We start from the raw sequence: 20,564 nt of genomic DNA on the forward strand, positions 1-20,564 counted from the left end.
TGTATGAGTGTTGACAGAATTCACTCATAAAGCCATCTGGTTCTGGACGTCTCTTTGTTAGTTTTTTTTTTTAATTTCTAAATCCATGCTGGGTGTTTGTTAGGAGATTTTTGATTACTGATTCAATCTCATTTGTTATTGGCCTATTCAGGCTTTCTCATTCTTCTTGATTCAGCTTTAATAGGTGGTATGTTTCTAGGAATGTATCTTTTTTCTAGGTTATCTAGTCTGTTGGCATAAAATTGTTCCTAATATTCCCTTATGATCCTTTTATTTCTGAGGCATCTGTTGTCTCCATTTTCAGTTCTGATTTTGTCTTTTCTCTCAATTTATCTAGCTAAGGGTTTGTCAATCTTGTTGATTTAAAAAATCACCTCTTAGTTCTACCGACTGTTTTCTGTGTTTTTAAATCCTCTATTTTTTGCTGTAATCCTTATTATTTTCTTCATGATGCTAACATTAGGCTTAGCTTGCTGTTCTACTAGTCCCTGGGGTATCAGTGAGCTCTTTTTCTTTTCAACGTATGCATTGTCTCTATAAACTTATCTCTTAGTACCGCTTTTGTTGCGTCCCATAGGTTCTGGTATGCTGTGTTTTCATTTTTGTCCGAAGATACTGTTAAGATTCCCTTTTGATTTCCTTCTTGACTCAATGATTATTCAAGAGTGTGTTTAAGTTTCCACAAATTTTCTGGTTTTCTTGCTGTTACTAATTTCATTCCACTGTGGTTAGAAAAAAATACCTGGAATGATTTGTATCTTCTTAGGTTTGTTTAGACTCGTTTTGTGAACTAACATATGATTTATCCTACAGAATGTTCCGTGTGCGCCTGGGAAGAATGTATATTTTTTTGCTGTTGGCAGAGAGTTCTGTGTTTGCTATGTCCACTTGGTTTAGCATTTTGCTCAAACCAGCTGTTTATTTGGTTTCTGTCTGGATATTCTATAATATTGTAAGGGGGGTACTGAAGTCTCCTACTATTGCTGTCAATTTCTGTCTTCAGATCTGTCAATATCTGCTTTACATATTAATGTAGTCTGATGTGGGGTGTGTATATATTTATAATTTTTGTATTTTCCTGTTAAATTGATCCTTTTACCATTATATAATAATCCTTGTCTCAACAGTTTGGCTTAAAAATCTATTGTTTCTGATATAATTATAGCCACTTTTGATTTCTTTGAGCTACCGTTTATATATAAAATATTTTTCCATCCCTTCACTTTCTGCCTGTGTGTGTCTTTAAATATAAAATGAGTCTCTTGTAGATAGTGTATTGTTGGATCCTGTTTTTATTTTTCTTATTTCATTTTAAACAAAAAGTTTATTTAAACAAGAAGCTTGACTTGAAGGGAAAACTTTCTAGGATTCTTTCTTTTTTTCAGAGTAATTTATCCCTACTTAAAGACAGCTTGCCTTACATGTAACAGCTACATACACAAAAAGTTATAAAACTGTCCTTGGTTTTACAATGATAAACGGAAACCATTAAAATCCTCCAATTGAACAACGTATATGAGAATTTTTTTTTTTGTTAAAATAGTAAGAGCAAAATAACTTACTGGAATATAAAGATAGGAGCTGAATGAACATGCCACTAATGGAGAAAGGGGGTATTTTCACAGAATCACTATTTTTTTCCCATCCTGTCTCTACTTGATGTCAATCAAAACATACCACTGGCTGTTTGGTTTGAAGAAAAAAGCAATATGCTTATGCACATATATCAGTTATGTCATGGATAACAAAGGAATGTGGAAGGGGAAAAAAAGAATAGAGTAAACTATACTCTAGCAGTCAGAATGTGGTGGAACCAAACTGCAGTTTTCTAATTCAGAATGTAATAATCTTGGTCTTTAAAGAACAGCATTCTGGAGTAAAGAAGTAGGTTCCCTTTTCAGTAGACACCTCCCGTCTGCTGTTGAAACACATCAATTGTGTCTTCACCTTCCATTTCCAGCTGTGCAGGTGTGTCTGTTCCACTGATTGGTTGGCCATCAAATTGGAATCTGATCTGCTTCACTGACAATCCCTGTCGTTCACAATAGGCTTTCATTAGTTTACTAATTGGTGTATGCCTCTTAATCTTAAACAGCACCACAGAATCATCCTGTCCCACCACCTTCAAATTAATATGGTCCTTGTTCTCAGTCTTGATTCCTTCTGTGGGCTTTTCGTCAGCCATGGCGAGCACCGGAGTCTCCTCAGCTGCTGCTTCACAAAAGAGATGGCAAGTCCGCAACTAATGAGCACACAAGCACCAGCAGCAGCAGCAGCAGCAGGAGGTCACAGTGGTGGATGAGGGAGAGGGTGCGTGCACGTCATGGGCTCCCTCCCCTCCCACTGTGTGCACTAGCAGGAGTTCTTGGGGCCTCCTGTTGGCTGCTGCCAGATCCTGTTTTTAAAATACATTCATACAAACTCCTTGTGGGTGGTGAGTTTAATCCATTTACAGTTAAGGTAATTACTGATAAGTGAGGACTTACTATTGCCAGTTTGTTGCTTCCTGTCTATTTGACAACTGTTTTGCTCCTCTTTTCCTCTTATTGTCTTCCTTTGTTATTTGATGACATTTAATCGTCATTTACTTTGATTACATTTGGTTATACTCTTCTATTTTAAGTTGATAACAACTTCAATTGCATACAAAAATACTATTGTATCTTTACAACCTCCACCCTCCCACACTTATGTGCTCTTGCAGTTTGCTTCTTTTAATATTATATATCCATTAACAAATTTTTACTTTTTAATTAGAGTTGAAAGTAAATTATATACTACAGTTAAGTGTTAATCTATATATATGTCTATATCTTTACCTTCAGCAGTGATATTTATGTACCTGTTTCCATTTCTATGTACATTTTAATGCCTGGATCAAAACACACAGATATACTTTGACATGTCTTAGTTTGGTGTGCATGTATTCTGAGAATATCAATGATGTAAAATGATAGAAGGTAAAAAATTATTCATCTGGAATTTAGGGTATTTTGCTTACTTAAAGTTATATATAAATTAAACTGAATATTCATGGGGGGGAAAAAAACTTCCCTAAGGTATCTTCCTTATCATTTGTCTAAAGTTTTAAATGATACAAATTTTTGTACTTAGTAATTTTTTTAACCAAGACTTGCTATTATTGGTTGGGAGTATATACTGCTTCCTAAGCTCGTGCATATTACTCTTAAAAAGCTAAGAAGATTACATCTTTGCATCCTCCCCAACCCCAAGCATGTAAATGAAAATAAACAAACATCTTCTTAATGAATTCATTTAAGAATGCCACAGTTTGAAGCAATTTTAGAGAGGAAGGTTGCTGAACAGGAAAATTTTTCTAAAAGTTTGCTTTTCAAAAGTAACAGTTTTCACATTTAATGGATACACTAACCTTTGGGTTTTGGTGGCACAGGACCTACAAATCCAATATTGTCATAAAAGTTATGAATAGCACTGGGATTAAAATGTGGTCCTGAAATATATAAAAAGTAAATATATCAATGCTTATAGTTCAAAAACAACTTTACCTTTTAAAACAAGTATTTCTTTCTAAAAAAAAATCACGCTATAAGAAATGCTTTTCATTTATTTTGCTCCTCTAATCTCCAATTATATGTAAGATTTCAAAACATACTCAAATATATTATCTTAGGTATAACGTAGTACTCATAAACACGGGTAAGTGGTAAATTGCGAAAGAAGTCAAACTAATGCTGGTAAGACATTAACAGAAGTAGAAGTAGACCCTTGTTCTATGTGGCAAGTTAAAATAACTTAAAATTTCACAATTTAAAATGTAATTTTAAATGATCAAATACGGACTAAACAGCTTTACCTCAAGTAAATATAAAAACCTTGCACTCATGTAATAGAACGGTTAAAATTTTACACAAAAAGAGTAAGTTCAAGGATTGTAGTTTCTAGAACAGCACGAACTTTTTCTCTCCAGAGTTAAATTATGGTATTTTTCTATGAATGTTTAAAGATAAACAGCTTAATCAACATTTAAAAATAATAAAAATAAAAATAATCATCTTCCAGTTTTATAGATTCTGGAACACAGTCCCAAATGTATTAAAGACTTCTCTTTCGGTTAGATTCCTTCCCCTTCCTGTCTTTTCCATTTTATATCTTTTTATTATTTATCCAACTTCAGAATTAGGTTTAAGTGATAACATTTCCTTTTAGTTCTCTATGGAACTGAATTAAATTGTAAACATTACTTACTATAAATCATTGCTTGTCATTAACAGCTCAAGTATAAAAAACTATCATTGTCTAAAGAGTATATAAACCTTATTTTTATTATCTTCTCTATTTTATCAGTTAAGATAGTGCCATTGAGATGGGGGTGACTTTTTAAATATATTCTTAAAACTGTATCTGGTTCTAAAGCCACATGTTCTGAGGCAGTGAGATTATGATTGATAAATCTGTTTTTAGCCACAGGAAAACTGCTGGTGAATTAATACGATGAATTTCAGCTACGTATACACTGAACTTTACCTCGGGCTTGAAAAAGATCAATTTCTTTGGTTAGGCAGTCAATGTCAATCTGGAGTTGTCTATTACAACTTCTCAACTGCTGCATTTCTTCGAGCTGAAAAATAATTCTATGTAAGTAAGATTTGCACTGAATTCTTAGTCATTAGTTAATAAAGAATGGAGTTTGGCAGGGGAAAGTTAGGACAGAAAAACAAGTAAGAGTTAAGAACATCTGAAGAAAACTAGATCGAGATATTACACTTATGTTAGATGGCCTACTCTCACGTTCAAGCAGAGAGATCACAACAGTTACATAAAGACTTACGGAAGGTATTTGGGATATAGAATTTGATCTTTTCAGGCGCCTTCGAGTTAGATTATTTTCCATTTCATTAACCTCAGATTTTAATTTATCCAGCTTTTTCTTTTGAATCTCAAGTTCTCTTTGAAGTCGTTCCATTCTGGCCTTCTGGTGTACCAACAGAGCTGCAATACATATCAGTAAACATGAGGACCTACCCACTTTAATCAATTAACCTTGAAGCAGACTTGGAAAAACAAAATAAACAAGAATTTGTCAAAAATCCCAAAGCTACATTAAAACAAAATATTGTACGTTTAGGCATTTAAAATTTCAAGTTTTTTTTTTTTTTTTTGACACAGAGTTTCACTCTTGTTGCCCAGGCTGGAGTGCAATGGTGCAATCTCGATTCATTGCAATCTCTGCCTCACGGGTTCAAGCAATTCTCCTGCCTCAGCCTCCCAAGTATCTGGGATTATGGGCAACTGCCACCACACCGCACTAATTTTGTATTTTTAATAGAGATGAGGTTTCACCATGTTGGTCAGGCTGGTCTTGAACTCCTGACCCCAGGTGATCCGCCTGCCTTGACCTCCCAAAGTGCTGGGATTACAGGCTTATGCCACGGTGCCTGGCCAAATTCCAAAAATTTTTACTTAAAAACTGCTTCTTTAAATAAATGCTACTTTTAAAATGTTTTTTAGGATTTGGAGAAATTCACTTTATGAATGAAGACAGCATTTTTAGGCTACAACTTCTCTAAAGGTTTTAGTATTTTTAATTAATCTACTTACTGTATCTAATTCACATCTACCCTCGGAAAGGACAAGCTCTCTTACTTCAGAGTGTCATGTTTGGTCTATGAATGAAGCATTCTAATATGAAAATGTTATAGATATTTTAGAAGGGAATGTAGAACAGGTTGAATCCATTTTGATGTATGCAATAAATAAAACAGGAAGATTGATTTTACTCCAAATGAATGTTAACATTAAATTATCCCAATTGCCACTTATATTTTTGTATATTCAGATTATATTCTGTGAAAATATTTTCCAAGATCTTTAAAGAAACAAAATAAGCAATCAATCCCGCAGCATGAATGAACTACTTGGGAAACCATAATAAACTACAAATACTGGTATATGTTTTTGTGATCTATCCCTGGACATGAATCTCATCCTTTAGGATACTGGACTAGAAGTGAAGATACTGGAATCTACTTTTTATAAAGAAACAACATGGGATGATTCTATCTTGAGAAAAAAAAAAAAGGCAGGTTTGGAAAAGCACTTTAAACAATCTCTAGAAATAAAAGTCATTGAAATGAAAAAGCCAGACAGATTACATACAAAGACAGATGGTGACCTGCCAGATAGACGTAAGAATATTACCCAGAATGCACAGATAATGTGACAGAAAACATGAGAGAAGAGTTGAAAGGTCTCACATACATCTAAGAAAAAAATTCCAGGCTGGGCGTGGTGGCTCACACCTGTAAACCCAGCACTTTGGGGAGGCTGAGGAAGGTGGATCACTTGAGTCAGGAGTTCGAGATCAGACTGGCCAACATGGTGACACCTCATCTCTACTAAAAATACAAAAAGTAGCTGGGCGTGGTGGTGGATGCTGTAATCCCAGCTACCTGGGAGTCTGAGGCAGGAGAACTGCTTGAACCCAGGAGGCGGAGGTTGCGGTAAGCCGAGATCATGCCACTGCATTCCAGCCTGGATGACTGAGTGAGACTCTGTCTCCGCTGGGGGCGGGGATGGGGGTGTTGGGGGGGTGTGGGGAAAGACAGGGAGAAAAGAATTCCAGAAGGAGACAATAGAGAGGATAGACAAAAGGCAAGATGTGAAGAGATACAGGCTGAAAATGTTCCAAAATTGAAGGAAAAAAAGGAAGTAACAAATTTTAGAAGATAAAATAATTTGTTCACCTAATTAAATTATCCAAGAATACAAATGAATAAAGGTATTTCCAGACAAAGTCTGGGGAAATTCAACAATCACAGATAGCTGCTGAAATAACTACTAAAGATGTGTTTTGATAAGAAGGAAATTAAATACAAAAGAATGGAATAAGATGAGTAAATCTGAAAAAAAAAAAGCTCTGACAATAAAACAAAGGAAAAGACTATGGCAGGGCAGGGGAGCAGCAGACATTGTCTAAAACAAAGTGAAAATAAAATACAGGAAAAGAATAACAAGACATTGAAGTGCAAAGATCAGAGGTGAAGTATTCTAAGGTCTTGAAGGTATTTAAGAATACACTTAAATGTTGCTAAGCCAAATATACATGCTCAGTATTTAGGGATCAGTACTAAAGGGAAGTTCAACAGAATGTGTCGTTTCTAAATTAAAAGAACCTAAGGAGAAATGAGGGAAATTTAATTAAACCCAGATAGCAGGAAAGGAGGGGACAAAGGAAAGAAATGCAAAACAAAAACCCGACTGGGATAATTCCAAATATACTAGAAATAACAATGAATGCAACCTAATGAAACATATCTGTTGAGATGAGATCAGTAGACTGAATTGTAAAAACTCAGCTATATGCGGCTTATGAAAAACACTCAAAACATAATTCACTTATCTATTCTTGTAATAAGTTGAGGGTCAAGGTTTCAGGTGTTGCTGTAGGCATTTTGGAAGTCCACAAACAAAATAGGAAAAAATCAATGCCCTTGCGGAGCTCACATTACAATGGAGCAGAGATGGTGCCAGGGAGTAGGGCAAGAGAAAGACTCTAAACAAAGGGCAAACAGGTAGGCAAACGATGGCCCAGGGGCCAAATCTAGCCCACTGCCTGTTTTGTCATTACAGTTTTACTCGAAAATACAGCCTTGCTCATTTGTTTACTTGTTATCTATGGCTGTTTTCATTTTACAACAGCAGAATTAAATAGTTGTGACAGAGATTATGTGGCCTACAAAATCCTAAATGATATACTATCTGGCCGTTTACCAGATCATGTAGAGCCCTGCTGATCATATTAAGGACTCTGAATAGAATGGGGATCTATCATAGCACAGAAGGGTTCAAAATAAAAGGACTCAAGTAAAATAAATATCTTGCACTTCAGGCACTATTCTAAGAAGCATAAAGTAATAGCAGTCAATTGCTGGAAGTATCTGAAGACTGTGGTGCACTGAAGGCAACAACAAAACCCAAACCCAGCTCCACTCCTGACTAAATTGATGCAATGACTCATAATAATAACCTGAAAGAAAAAGAGATGTCCTCATTTCTGGGTATAAAATCCCATTTACTTTAGTCTCCTCTGTTCCTTTACATACAATGTGTGGCATTCAATAAAAAATGAGACATACAGAAAAGCAGGAGAAAAATGGAATTTATCATCAAGAGATAAAGTGATCAACAAAACTATAGTCAAAGATGATGCAGCTGGAATTACCTGACAGAAAACTTAAAGATTTAACTATGATTAGTATGTTAAAGGATCTAGTTTAAAAGGTGGACAGCATGCAAAAAAAGATTCACAATTTGAGGAGACCGGTGGAAATCATGAAAGGGTCAAATGCTAGAAATAAAAAATTATTTATCAGAGAGAAAGAGTTCTTTGGACAGACTGAGCACACTGGACACAGAAGAATCAGTGAACTGAAGACAGAAATTACCCAAACTGAACACGCCAAGAAACAAGTGAAAAAAAGAACAAAAAAAACCTTAAGAGTTGCAGAACCAATATCAAACAGTCTATGTGTAATTGGCAAAAGAGGAGGAAAAAAGGCAGGAGAAATATCTGATGTGATAAAGACCAAAAATTTTCCAACATTAATGAAATACAACAAATCACAGATCTAGGAAGCCTATAGATCACCAAAAAATGCTAAAACAAAACCCCTAGACACATCACAAAGTGCTGAAAACCAAGATTTTCATATATTTCAGAAAAAAATCTGACTTTAGGGCAAAACATATGAGATAAAGATGTTCTTTATTTAATGATAAAAGGAAAAAATGCTAGTATACAACTCTGCATGGAAAATCATAAAAATAATCTAATTTATTTTCCAACAAATACATTATAGAGTATACATTCCAGGATAAGGTTGAGCATTCTCCCAGTCACAGATCCATCAGCAATCCCCAACCCCATATCCCTAACGTTTTCTATCAAAACAAGAAAGTAAATCATAGAGTTTGAGAGAGACACAGAAGGCCAATATTAGTAGGAGCCAGACTTTAACAGCAGGCAGAAATCTGATTCAAAGATGATTTAGGAAACTTGAAAGAGCCACAGTTGCTACACATATGGTTGTGAGGTGTTTTGAGGTTCAAAAGTAAATTTTTCAGAATATATCTGAAATAAGTATTGCATCCTTAGATATTCAAAGGGGTTTCTGCAATGGCTGAAGATGTGGTTTACCTTTGGGAGTAAAGGCAAAGTATCTCTTATGATTAGTCTGAAGCTCTAAAGTAAAATATTGCAACTCTATTTACAATTACTTACAACTTATTTAGGAGGCATTTCTTTCCACTTTAAACAAAATTATAGAGTTATAATGACTATATTACCTAGAAATGACATACCTAGTTGGTTGACTTGTCTAGGTATGGCTGTTATAAACAAGCTAAAAATGCTATGAATATACTAGGAAAGCAGTTCTCTATTTCTTAGCAATTTTTTCTTCTAAGTGGCTGAATTTTTATGTGTCTAGTTCACTTTTCATTTGTGGTTTGAGATCTTTAGATAGGAATCTGAGAAAGATGAATTACAGAGAAAAAAGGGATCAAAGTGAATTTCTAAAAATCACTGTAAAAATTCGGCTAAAGTCGAAACTCTAGCTGTGAGTTTTGTCTGCAAATTTAACCTTGACTATACAAAATAATACCCAATATTTGTCCATTATGAAACAATGTGATTAGATTCGATATGAAACAATGTTGGTAGATAAACAGCAAAGACACTTTTGCTCTAATTAGCCTCCACTAAATGAAAAAATCTTCTGTCTCCTGAAACCCCATAAAAATGAGGTATGAATGAAAAAGGTACAATCTACCAACAAATAAGAAAAAGAAGGCAATTAATTGACAACAGATGTCAACAAATTTCTACAAGGCTAGAAGCAGATGAAATGACAGCTGAATGAAGGAGTGGAGAAAACTGAAGTCTCATGGACAAGGAGGGTGCTGTAGACAAAATGGCAGCTCATCTGCCTGGCAGAAACCTAAAAATGCTCTTGACTTTGGAAAAAGGAGGTAACAACAGAAGGCAGGAGTTAGGAAAGGGCCAGAACACAGAGACTTAATTAGCTATCTGTATATGGAACAGTCAACCTCTCCCCATCCTAAAGGGATGGTAGCTGTAGGTTTAAGGATCACCTCATAGTTGAAGAAAATCTGATACGAAGGCAGGTGGATCATTTGAGGTCAGGAGTTCAAGACCAGCCTGGCCGACATGGTGAAACCCCATCTCTACTAAAAATACAAAAATTAGCCAGGTGGTAGTGGCTCGTGCCTGTAATCTCAGCTACTCAGGAGGTTGAGGCAGGAGAATTGTTCGAACCTGGGAGGCGGAGGCTGCAGTGAGCCAAGATCGTGCCAATGCACTCCAGTCTAGGCGACAAAGTGAGACCCTGTCCGCTCCCCCCACCCCACCAAAAGAAAAAAAAAATCTGGTATCAATGTGAAAGATCTGCATAAACAGAGAAAAAAACTAAATCCAGATGAAGTGAAGACAACATAGTAGAGAGACGAGAACTTAAATTCTGATTATTATTATTAAGAGATTTAAGACACTACTGTACCAATAAAACAACAATCTTCTTCGAAAAGCAATCAGAGAACTAGCTCTTGGAAATTAAAAACATGAGAGTTGGAAAAAAACTTAAGGAAATCTACAATGTAGAATGGAAAGATAAGGAGGGGCCGGGTATGGTGGCTCATGCCTGTAATCTCAGTACTTTGGGAGGCCTAGGAGGGAGAGTCATTTGAGCCCAGGAGTTTCACCAGCCTGGGCAACAAAGGGGGATGCTGCCTCTACAAAAAAATTCAAAAATTAGCCAGGCGTGGTGGTGTGCACCTGTAGTCTCAGCTACTTGAGAGGCTGAGGTGGGAGGATCACTTGAGCCTTGGGAGGTCGAGGCTACAGTGAGCTGACAGCACCACTGTACTCCAGCCTGGGCAACAGTGACACCCTGCCCCTGCCCAACACCTCCAAGAAAGACAAAGACGTGAAATATACTGAAGATGTAACGAGAAATAGACAGAAAGCTCATTCAGGACATTAAACAGCTAAACAAGAGGAGGTCTAGAAACAGACAATAGAGAAACCATAGTGGGGATCAGAAAAGAATTTCCCAGGGCTGAAGGGAGACACTAGCCTGTAAAATGGATGAGTCCACTAAATGTGGGACAGGATGATTAAAAAAAAAAAAACAAACAAACCCTATACCATTGTAAAATTTCAGACTACTAAAGACAAAGAAAGATCTTAAAAATTTCCAGAAAGAAAAAAAGTAGATCACATACAAAGATACAAGAATCATATTGACATCATATTTCCTCAGTGATAAGGAAATCACTACATTTTTCTGTGGAGAAATGATATTCAACCAATAATTCTATATCCAGCTAAAAGTATGAGGGGATTTCCAGATATTTAAGGACTTAGAGAATTTACCTCCCAAGTCTCATTAGGAAAAGACTTAAAGACATGTTCCAGCAAATTGAAGGCATAAACCAAGAAAGAAGACAATATAAGATCCAAGAATGGTGACTTTAATTTATAACAGGGAAGAGAGAACTCCAGGAAAAACGAACAGATGGTATCTTGGAGGTGCCGAAAAGATATGATGAAGGCAGAGAACAACAACAAAAATTAACAATTTCAAGGAAAACAGATAAATACCTGGGCTTTGCAGTGAACAGATGATGAAGAAGGAATTACAGGTAAAGAAAACAATATTCAGTATCCTTTAAATCCTCTTTCAAAGTTAAATTTTAATGGATAAAAGTAATTTAAGCATGCAACTCTCTCTTGTGGTTGTTGTTAAAAATAAGTGAGTACTAAGTGAATTCAAGCACCAGGGCTCTTAAACCACTGCTACAAGCATTCTAAATGGTTTATACAGAAAGCTCAGTACTTACCCAACTTTTGTCAGCTCATGAACAATGGAGAAAATTTCTTCGTTACTCAATTTTATTTGAAATTTAAAAAACACACTTGAAGTTCCAGATGGTGTTTTATTAATTTTAGTTATTCTTTACTGTAAATAATGTCAAATTTCTCCAGAAGTTTAAAAACAAAAACACGAGAATTTGCTTACTGAAAAAAGACATACGTCATTGGAAAATATACTAGGGACTTGTAGATACAAAGATTTTAGGCTTGTTTAAATGAAAAAAGAAAAATTTTGCTATTGAACAACCTAATAGGTACTTACTTCTGGGATCTTTTTGTTTTTTGTCTGTAATGACAATTTTACATGTCTAAGTCAGGTACATGCCTAAGCCATGCCTAAGTCATTGTACCTAGGAAAGTACAATGTCAGCTTCTAAAATAAATCAAGATTTTTCTACGCTGCAACTTTTTGACAATAGGAATCATATCTGTTTTATATATCACTGTATTACCATAGTCACTTATTTGGTGATTGAGTCATAAAAGATTTAAAGATGGCAATTATAACTTTAAAGCAAACTGTTTTAATCTATTTTGTCATTTTTAAAGGCAATTTGAAATCAGATCAGTGCTGCAACTGGGCCCACAGTTTGCGCAACAGATGTAAAACAAAAGTATGAGGAATGATGCTTAATCTCTGTAACTATTTTTAATAACTTAATAAGAAATGAATTTTAGTCATTTTAGCGTAACTGGTGAGACCTCTTGCTAGATCATTTGCTGGCCTTTATTTTACACAATTAAGATTCTGCATGTAATCTTACAGCATTAAGATATAGATATTATCTAAAACTTTTATTTTAGACAGAAGGAAAACAGGCCTAGAGGCACCAAAAGGGCCTCAAAACAATAAAACTGGATGAATCATTACGTGACGTGGGCGTGTTTATGGTTTAGAAAGGTTTATACTTTTTTTTTTTCTTTGACGCAGAGATTGGCTCTCTTGTTGCCCAGGCTGGAGTGCAATGGCGCGATCTCGGCTCATGGCAACCCCCGCCTCCCAGGTTCAAGTGATTCTCCTGCCTCGGCCTCCCCAGTAGCTGGGATTACGGGTATGTGCCACTACGCCCAGCTAATTTTTTTTTTTTGAGACGGAGTCTCGCTCTGTAGCCCAGGCTGGAGTGCAGTGGCCGGATCTCAGCTCACTGCAAGCTCCGCCTCCCGGGTTTACGCCATTCTCCTGCCTCAGCCTCCCGAGTAGCTGGGACTACAGGCGCCCGCCACCTCGCCCGGCTAATTTTTTTTGTATTTTTTTAGTAGAGACGGGGTTTCACGGTGTTCGCCAGTTTGGTCTCGATCTCCTGGCCTCGTGATCCGCCCGTCTCGGCCTCCCAAAGAATTTTGTATTTTTAGTAAAGACAGGGTTTCTCCAGTTGGTCAGGCTGGTCTCGAATTCCCGACCTCTGGTAACCCACCCGCCTCGGGCTCTCAAAGAGCTGGGATTACAGGCATTAGCCACCATGCCCGGCCAGGTTTATACTTTAAAAGAGGATATGGTAGCTGTTTTCAAGTTTTTGAAGGGATGCCATGAGACCCGTTCAATATGGTTTCAAGGCAATACTAAAGAGAAAATATACCGTAAGATTTCTGGGGCGAGGTGCAGGGGCTCACACCTGTAATTCCAGCACTTTGGGAGGCCGAGGCTGGTGGATAATTACGAGGTCAAGAGATTGAGACCATCCTGGCCAACATGGTGAAACCACGTCTCTATTAAAAATAAAAAATTAGCTGGGCGTGGTGGTGCGTGCCTGTAGTCCCAGCTACTTGGGAGGCTGAGGCAGTGGAATCGCTTGAATCTGGGAGTCAGAGGTTGCCGTGAGCCGAAATTGCACAACTGAACTCCAGCCTGGGTGACACAGCAAGACTCGATCTCAAAAAAAAAAAAAAAAAAAAAAAAAAAAGATTTGTTTTTGTTTTCAAAATCTTGGAATATGGAAAGGCTTTCTAAATAAGACACAAAACCCAGAAGCCGTAAGAGTCAATTCTGAGAAGTCTGAATATGTACAAGTAAAAAATTTATAAGGCAGAAAAAATTTTATTGACTAAATAAAAGGTAGTAACAAAGTAGAAAGAACAGACTAGGCATTTTACAGAAATAGGTAAGTTCACAAGATGAGAAATACAAATGGCTGGAAAAAGAACACATGAAAAGATGTTCAACCTCAATCATATTTAAATATGCAAATTTAAGCTCCCAAGAAAAAGATGAAAATTTAAAAAACCCAAAGCAACAATATAGTTTTACCTATTAAACTGACAGATATACTTTTTTCAACCACCTTTACAAAATATGATGAGTGGAGAAGGGGAGGAGGAAAGAATATTCTTATAAATGTTACCAAAAATGTTCCCCATTTATAAGTACGGGAGTATAAACTGGTAAAACCTCTTTAGAGAGCCTCAAAATTGAAACTGGCAACATTTACTGGCCGTCATCAGTGTCCTTCCCCACATTCTTCTGGCTGTCTGTCTCCCAGGTATGTGGTAGAACTGTGCCTCCCTGTTGCTGAATTAGGTGTGGCTGTGTGCTTTGCTTTAGCTACAGAGCAACATGCATTGAGGCAGAGGCTTAAGGAGCCACTGCTCACCCTCTATGTTTCCTTGGTCATGGAAGCACAGAAATGGAGCTTCCCTTAACCTGGGTTGCTGGGTGAGGGTGATGCAGAACAGAGGCCACCAGCTAACCTTATGGGATAAGAAATGTGAGATAAAAATAAATCTTTGTTTTTAAGACGTGGTTTGTTACTGCAACATAACCAAGCCTAAATGATACATCTATCAAAATTAAAAACACATATATCCTTGGACACAGCAGTTTCACTCCTAGTAATCTCACAGTCTGCCAAGATACTTGGACATGGGTACAACTATGTATACACAAGGATTTTTATTGTAGCACTGTTTGTAAAAACAAGATTAGCAACTACTTAAGGTCTATCAAGAATGGACTGGTTAGATATTACGGTACACAACACTATGCAGCCATTTCTTAAAAAGCAGATCCTGCTGACATGGAATTTTCTCAAAGAGATAAAGACAAAAAAAAGGAGACATAATCCTAGAATACAAAATGAACTATTTGAGAAACTAGTTATCTCTAGTGAGCGGATTTTTTCATTATATACCCTTTAGTTCTGTTTTCAGTTTTTTTAAAAACCAAGTATGTAGAAAAATATTTTAACGCAATTCCTATTAGAATTCCAGTTGACTTCTATGTAGAAATTGACAAACTGATTCTAAAATTTACTTACAATTTCAAGAGACTCTAAATAACCAAGCCTACCTTGAAAAAGAACCAAGCAGGAGAACTCACATGTCCCAATTTAATAATAAAATAATTATAGTAATTAAGGCCATATGGTATTGGCATAAAGAACATATAGAACAATGGAAAAGAATTGAGAGTCCAGAAATGAACCCACACATTTACGGTCAACTGGTGTTTTACAGGGGTGCCAAAATCACTCAATGAGGGGAAAAAGTCTTTTCAACAAATGGTGCTGGAATACTTGGATAGCCACATGCAAAAGAATGAATTTGGATCCTTACCTCATGCCATGATACATCAGAATGGATGAAAGATCAAAGGTTAGAATATAAGAACCAAAATTATATAACTCTTAGGAGAAAAAACAGGGGTAAATCTTCATAACCTCACCTCACAGTTAGAAACTGATTCTTAGGACACCAAAAGCAAGAGCAAGAAAAATACATAGAGTTTGGACTTCAGCCAAATAAAAAACTTGTGCTTAAAAGACACCATCAAGAAAGTGAAAAGACAATACACAGAATGGGAGAAAACTGCAAATCATGTAAGGGACTTATTTCTAGAATATATAGAGAACTCACACAACTTAACAATAAAGATCAATAACCTAATTTAAAAGTAGGCAAAGGATATGAATAGGCATTTCTCCAAAGAAAATATGCAAATGGCCAGTAAGCACACGAAATGATGCTTGACATCATTAGCCAATAGGGAAATGCAAATCAAAATCACAATGAGATACTTTGCAGCCACTAGGATAGCAAGTGACACAAAGTCAGATAAAAGTGTTGGTGAAAATGTGGAGAAATCAAAACCCTCATACACAGCTGGAGAGAATGTAAAATGGTGCAGTGACTTTGGAAAACCGTATGGCAACAATTCCACTGCTGAAAAGGTGGAAAAAACCAAAACGTCTATCAACTGATGAATGAATAAATGAAACGCAGTATATTTATATAACGGCATATTTGGCCATAACAAGGAAAGAACATCTTGCTACACCACAGATGAGTCATGAAAATCAGATTCCATTTTATATCAGGTGTCCAGAATATGTAAATTTATAGAGACAGAAAGTAGATTAGTGGTTCCCTAGTGCTGAGGGTGGGGGGTAATGGGATAGGGAGGTGATAGCTTACAGGATATGGGGTTTCCTTTACAGGAGATGAAAGTATTCTACTGGCTGGGTGATGGTTGCACATATCAGTGAATAAACTAAAAACTGACGTTTACTCTAAGTCAATTGCACTGTATATTAACTATATCTCAATAAAGATGTTAAAATAATGTCTGAACATTTAAAAAATTTAAAGGATCTACAAAACTTAGTGTACTGTTCTCACATTTAGTGAATGTCTGTCAGACATACTGTAGAATATGTATATATTATATACACCCACGTGTTCACAGACCCATGTGTATAGTGTGTTCCTGCTTTAAGAAGTGTGTGTATACACATATATACACACATGTATGTGTATGTGAATATAATGTGAATGAATGTAATGGGAAGGGGAATATAATGGGAAGGGGATAAGTAACTGTTAATGGAGAATATCTCTCATAGTTAAATAATGGAAAAGCTAGAGGAAGTGACAGCTCAAAGGTTGAAAGGAGACACATTTTTATTGCATTTCTGTTTTTTATAATTTCTTTTACTGACTGGTATTTTCATAATACTTTTTAAAGGTATTGATTTAATGTAAGAAATAACCAGCTAGTAGGTAGAGCTCTCCAAAACCAGAATACGCTACCTTAGGAGGCAGTTTGTGTCTCATAGGAATTTAAAGTACAGAATGGATTTACACTTGATAGGCTGGATGGGTACGTAGACTGGATAACCTCTGGAGTAGAATTCTTCATGTCCTTTAAAGTCTCTTCCAACTCTGACGTTTACCCCAAATTAAAAAGGTATTTAGTCTTAAGACTGAGAAGAACCTACAAGTAGTAGGGCTAATTTGAAAAAAATATTCTGTAAGTGGTCCAATGTCAACTAATCTTAATTACTGAGTTTATTGTTATTATTTTAGAGACAAAGTCTTGCTACATTGCCCTGGCTGGTCTTGAACTCCTGCACTCAAGCAGTCTTCCTGCCTCAGACTCCCGAGTAGCTGGAACTACAGGTACATGCTACTGCACTAGGCTTTTATTTAATAATGTGATTTCAATGTCGACAAAGAACAACAAAACGCATTTCCAATCAAAAGATACATAAAGTTAAACAAAGTACATGTTTTAGAATCTGAACTAAGTAAAATTATATTTCCTGTTGAAAAGAGTATCTTACTGAATTTGTGCCACAATAAACATTTTTTATTAAATCTCATTAAAAAGAAACGTGTTGTGATTTGGATAGATGTACTAGTGAAAAATGGTAAGGAATGAGAAATACAAAGTCCAAGAAGCTAATTTTCAACTCATAATTTTTCTTCCTTGTATTTGTATTTTAGGTTCAAAGTCAAGGCTACTGCTTAACACTATGGTAGGACTTTAAACATAACTGAGGAAAAACCGTATTAAAGTATCATTAAAAATATTTATGATTTTATATATGTAATTTTTTTCTTTAAATAATAAAAACAGTTTACCAGCTAAGTCAATACTACAGATGGAGTTCTGTGGAAATCGTATTTGGCAGCAATCTTAGTTTTTTAAGAGTTCCTGGCTCCTGTAACAAAGTAAGAAGGCCCTTTTCTCTCCACCACGAAAATTTGTTGGAATGCGTAATGCACTTTGTCCTCCATACCTATAAAAGTTGCCAGTGTTATAACAGGTATACCACTATGAAGACACTAGAACGTCTCAGAATATGCTGAATGATAGTTTTCAATATTTTTTGGAAGCTAGAGTTGGGTGGTATAACTTAAGGGGGAAAAAATGTAGCTATATGTGACCACTGACTATCAGCAAGAAAATTTCACTTCTATACTTGTTCTTAATGGGTAACATAAGAATTTCCTTCATACCTTTAAACTGAAAATTTCTCTCCAACCTTAATTTGTTCTTTTCACTTTTGTCTCTGATTCCTGTAGTACTTTAAGGAATCAAGTTTCATTTATTTCCTTTAGGAAGGATGATGGTGCTCATAGACTTAGTGCTGAGATGAGTGGGGTCTTGATGTTTCATTAATTTACTTCTTTTGCTTCTGATCATTCTATAGTAGAGGCTGTATCAAACAATGTATCTTTCATAAACAGAAATTCTCACTTTTGATAGTTTTTATCACAGTATTTTTAGATTTCAAATGGTAGATTAAAAGAAAAAAGAAAAAATGCATTTTGGTTACCAAATTTATGTATGTATGTATGTTCCCTTCTCAATTTGGAAAAAATATTTTCCTGTGATTCTAGTGCCTGGCTCAACTTATTTTTCTACTCTAAAACGGTATTTCCAGGAGCATTAGAAAAATCAGTTTCACTGCAGGAGACAGAGCTATTTCTTTCCTTTTTCTTACCATACCACACAGAGTTTAGAAAAGATACTTGCTTAAAGATCGGGATTACCCAGGCCATCCCATTTAGTAACTGCAGAGAGTGTCTGTGAACTATGTAGGGTGAAAGCAGAAAAGATGCATTTTCCAGCAAAGGCCTCCTTTGTCTTGAATTAAGTGAATGAAACACTCGATCAAGATTGTGTCACTGAGCCAGGCGTGGTGGCTCATGCCTGTAATCCCAGCACTTTGGGAGGCTGAGGCAGGTGGATCGCCTGAAGTCAGGAGTTCGAGACCAGGCTGGCCAACATGGTGAAACTGCGCCTCTACTAAAAATACAAAAACTAGCTGGGCGTGGTGTCATGTGCCTGTAATCCTAGCTACTCAGGAGGCTGGGGCAGGAGAATTGCTTGAATCCAGGAGGTGAAGGTTGCAGTGAGCCGAGACTGCACCACTGCACTCCAGCCTGAATGACAGTGAGACTCCATCTCAGAAAAAAAAGACTGTGTCACTGGGTGATAGGTCCATCTGGATCAATACCAGTTCCATAGTAAACAGAAACAAGGAGAAAAGTTGGAGAACACTACCAACCCCAAAACTGTGCACACACACACAGATAATGCAAGACTATGTAATCATACAAATGTTATAAAATTCTGTATGTATGTAGGTATGTTTAAAGGAGGTGATTATCAAGGTTGTTAGAGCTGTCCGAAGGCTGTTAAGCAATTTGAGTGGCAGATTCTGGAGATATCTGCTTTCTTGGTAGGCTTAAACTCTCAAACCAGAGACTTCTCTCATCAGAAAGTTTTTTTATTTTTACTTTCAGGTACCCTCCAAAGGTGCTCTCTACTTCTATCCAGGGTGTTACTTTATTGTTTTTTTTTTTTTTTTTTTGAGGCGGAGTCTCGCTCTGTCGCGGGGGCTGGAGTGCAGTGGCCGGATCTCAGCTCACTGCAAGCTCCGCCTCCCGGGTTCACGCCATTCTCCTGCCTCAGCCTCCCGAGTAGCTGGGACTACAGGCGCCGCCACCTCGCCCGGCTAGTTTTTTGTATTTTTTTTTAGTAGAGACGGGGTTTCACAGTGTTCGCCAGGATGGTCTCGATCTCCTGACCTCGTGATCCGCCCGTCTCGGCCTCCCAAAGTGCTGGGATTACAGGCTTGAGCCACCGCGCCCGGCCTACTTTATTGTTTAGAGTTCTTTCTTTCTTTTCTTTTTTTTGAGACAGAGTCTCACTGTGTTGCCAGGCTGGAGTGCAGTGGTGTGATCTCGGCTCACTGCAACCTCCACCTCCGAGGTTCAAGCAATTCTCCTGCCTCAGCCTCCTGAGTAGCTAGGACTACAGGTGCATGCCATCACATCCAGCCAATTTTTGTACTTTTAGTAGAGACCATGTTGTTTCACTATGTTGGCCAGGCTGGTCTTGAACTCCTGACCTTGTGATCCACCCAGCTTGGCCTCCCAAAAGCTGGGACTACAGGTGTAAGCCATTGTGCCCAGCCCCTAGTTAGAATTTTGACTTTGCCACTTGTCCTTTGACAAGTTCCTTAACCTATCTGTTCTTCAATGTTTTAATCTAAAAAATAATACTAGTGCAAGTAAAAGGGCCCTAAGGTTTGCCTTCTATGTTTAAGGAAAAGAGTAAAGCAAGGAGGGCTGGAACACAGTGAGCAGGTTGTGAGCAAAGGGAAAAGAGCTGGGGGGAGAAGCTGCTGATCCTGGAAGGCTTCATAGCTGTTACGCTGAGTGCAATAGATAGTGATCATGTGCAGAGAAGTGATATGATCTGATGCATGTTTTTAACAGTATCTCCCTGGATGCTGAGTTGAAAGAAGACTGCAAGGAGGCAAGGACGAGAACAGGTAGGTCACTGCAATAATCCATTTGAAAGGTGATGATTGCTCAGACGACAGTAGTGATGATAGGGGAA

General features: G+C 37.0%; 1 protein-coding gene across 4 annotated transcripts in view; it reads right to left on the reverse strand.

Moving 5' to 3' along the window:
* The window catches only part of TAB2 (TGF-beta activated kinase 1 (MAP3K7) binding protein 2), a 90,642-nt gene that overhangs the window by 8,979 nt on the left and 61,099 nt on the right, over positions 1-20,564 (reverse strand). For 3 of the 4 annotated variants that reach the window (XM_033235120.1, XM_033235122.1, XM_033235121.1), the window contains 3 exons: positions 4,811-4,971; positions 4,507-4,600; positions 3,392-3,472 (listed from right to left, as the gene is read on the reverse strand). In XM_033235120.1, coding sequence (XP_033091011.1) covers positions 3,392-3,472; positions 4,507-4,600; positions 4,811-4,971 — 336 coding nt within the window. Of the gene's footprint in view, positions 1-61; positions 2,033-3,391; positions 3,473-4,506; positions 4,601-4,810; positions 4,972-20,564 lie in introns of those variants that run through there. The other variant, XM_033235123.1, reaches the window with a different exon arrangement.

This window comes from Trachypithecus francoisi, unplaced genomic scaffold, assembly GCF_009764315.1.
Source record: "Trachypithecus francoisi isolate TF-2019V2 unplaced genomic scaffold, Tfra_2.0 Lachesis_group15, whole genome shotgun sequence".
Taxonomy (NCBI): Eukaryota; Metazoa; Chordata; class Mammalia; order Primates; family Cercopithecidae; genus Trachypithecus; species Trachypithecus francoisi.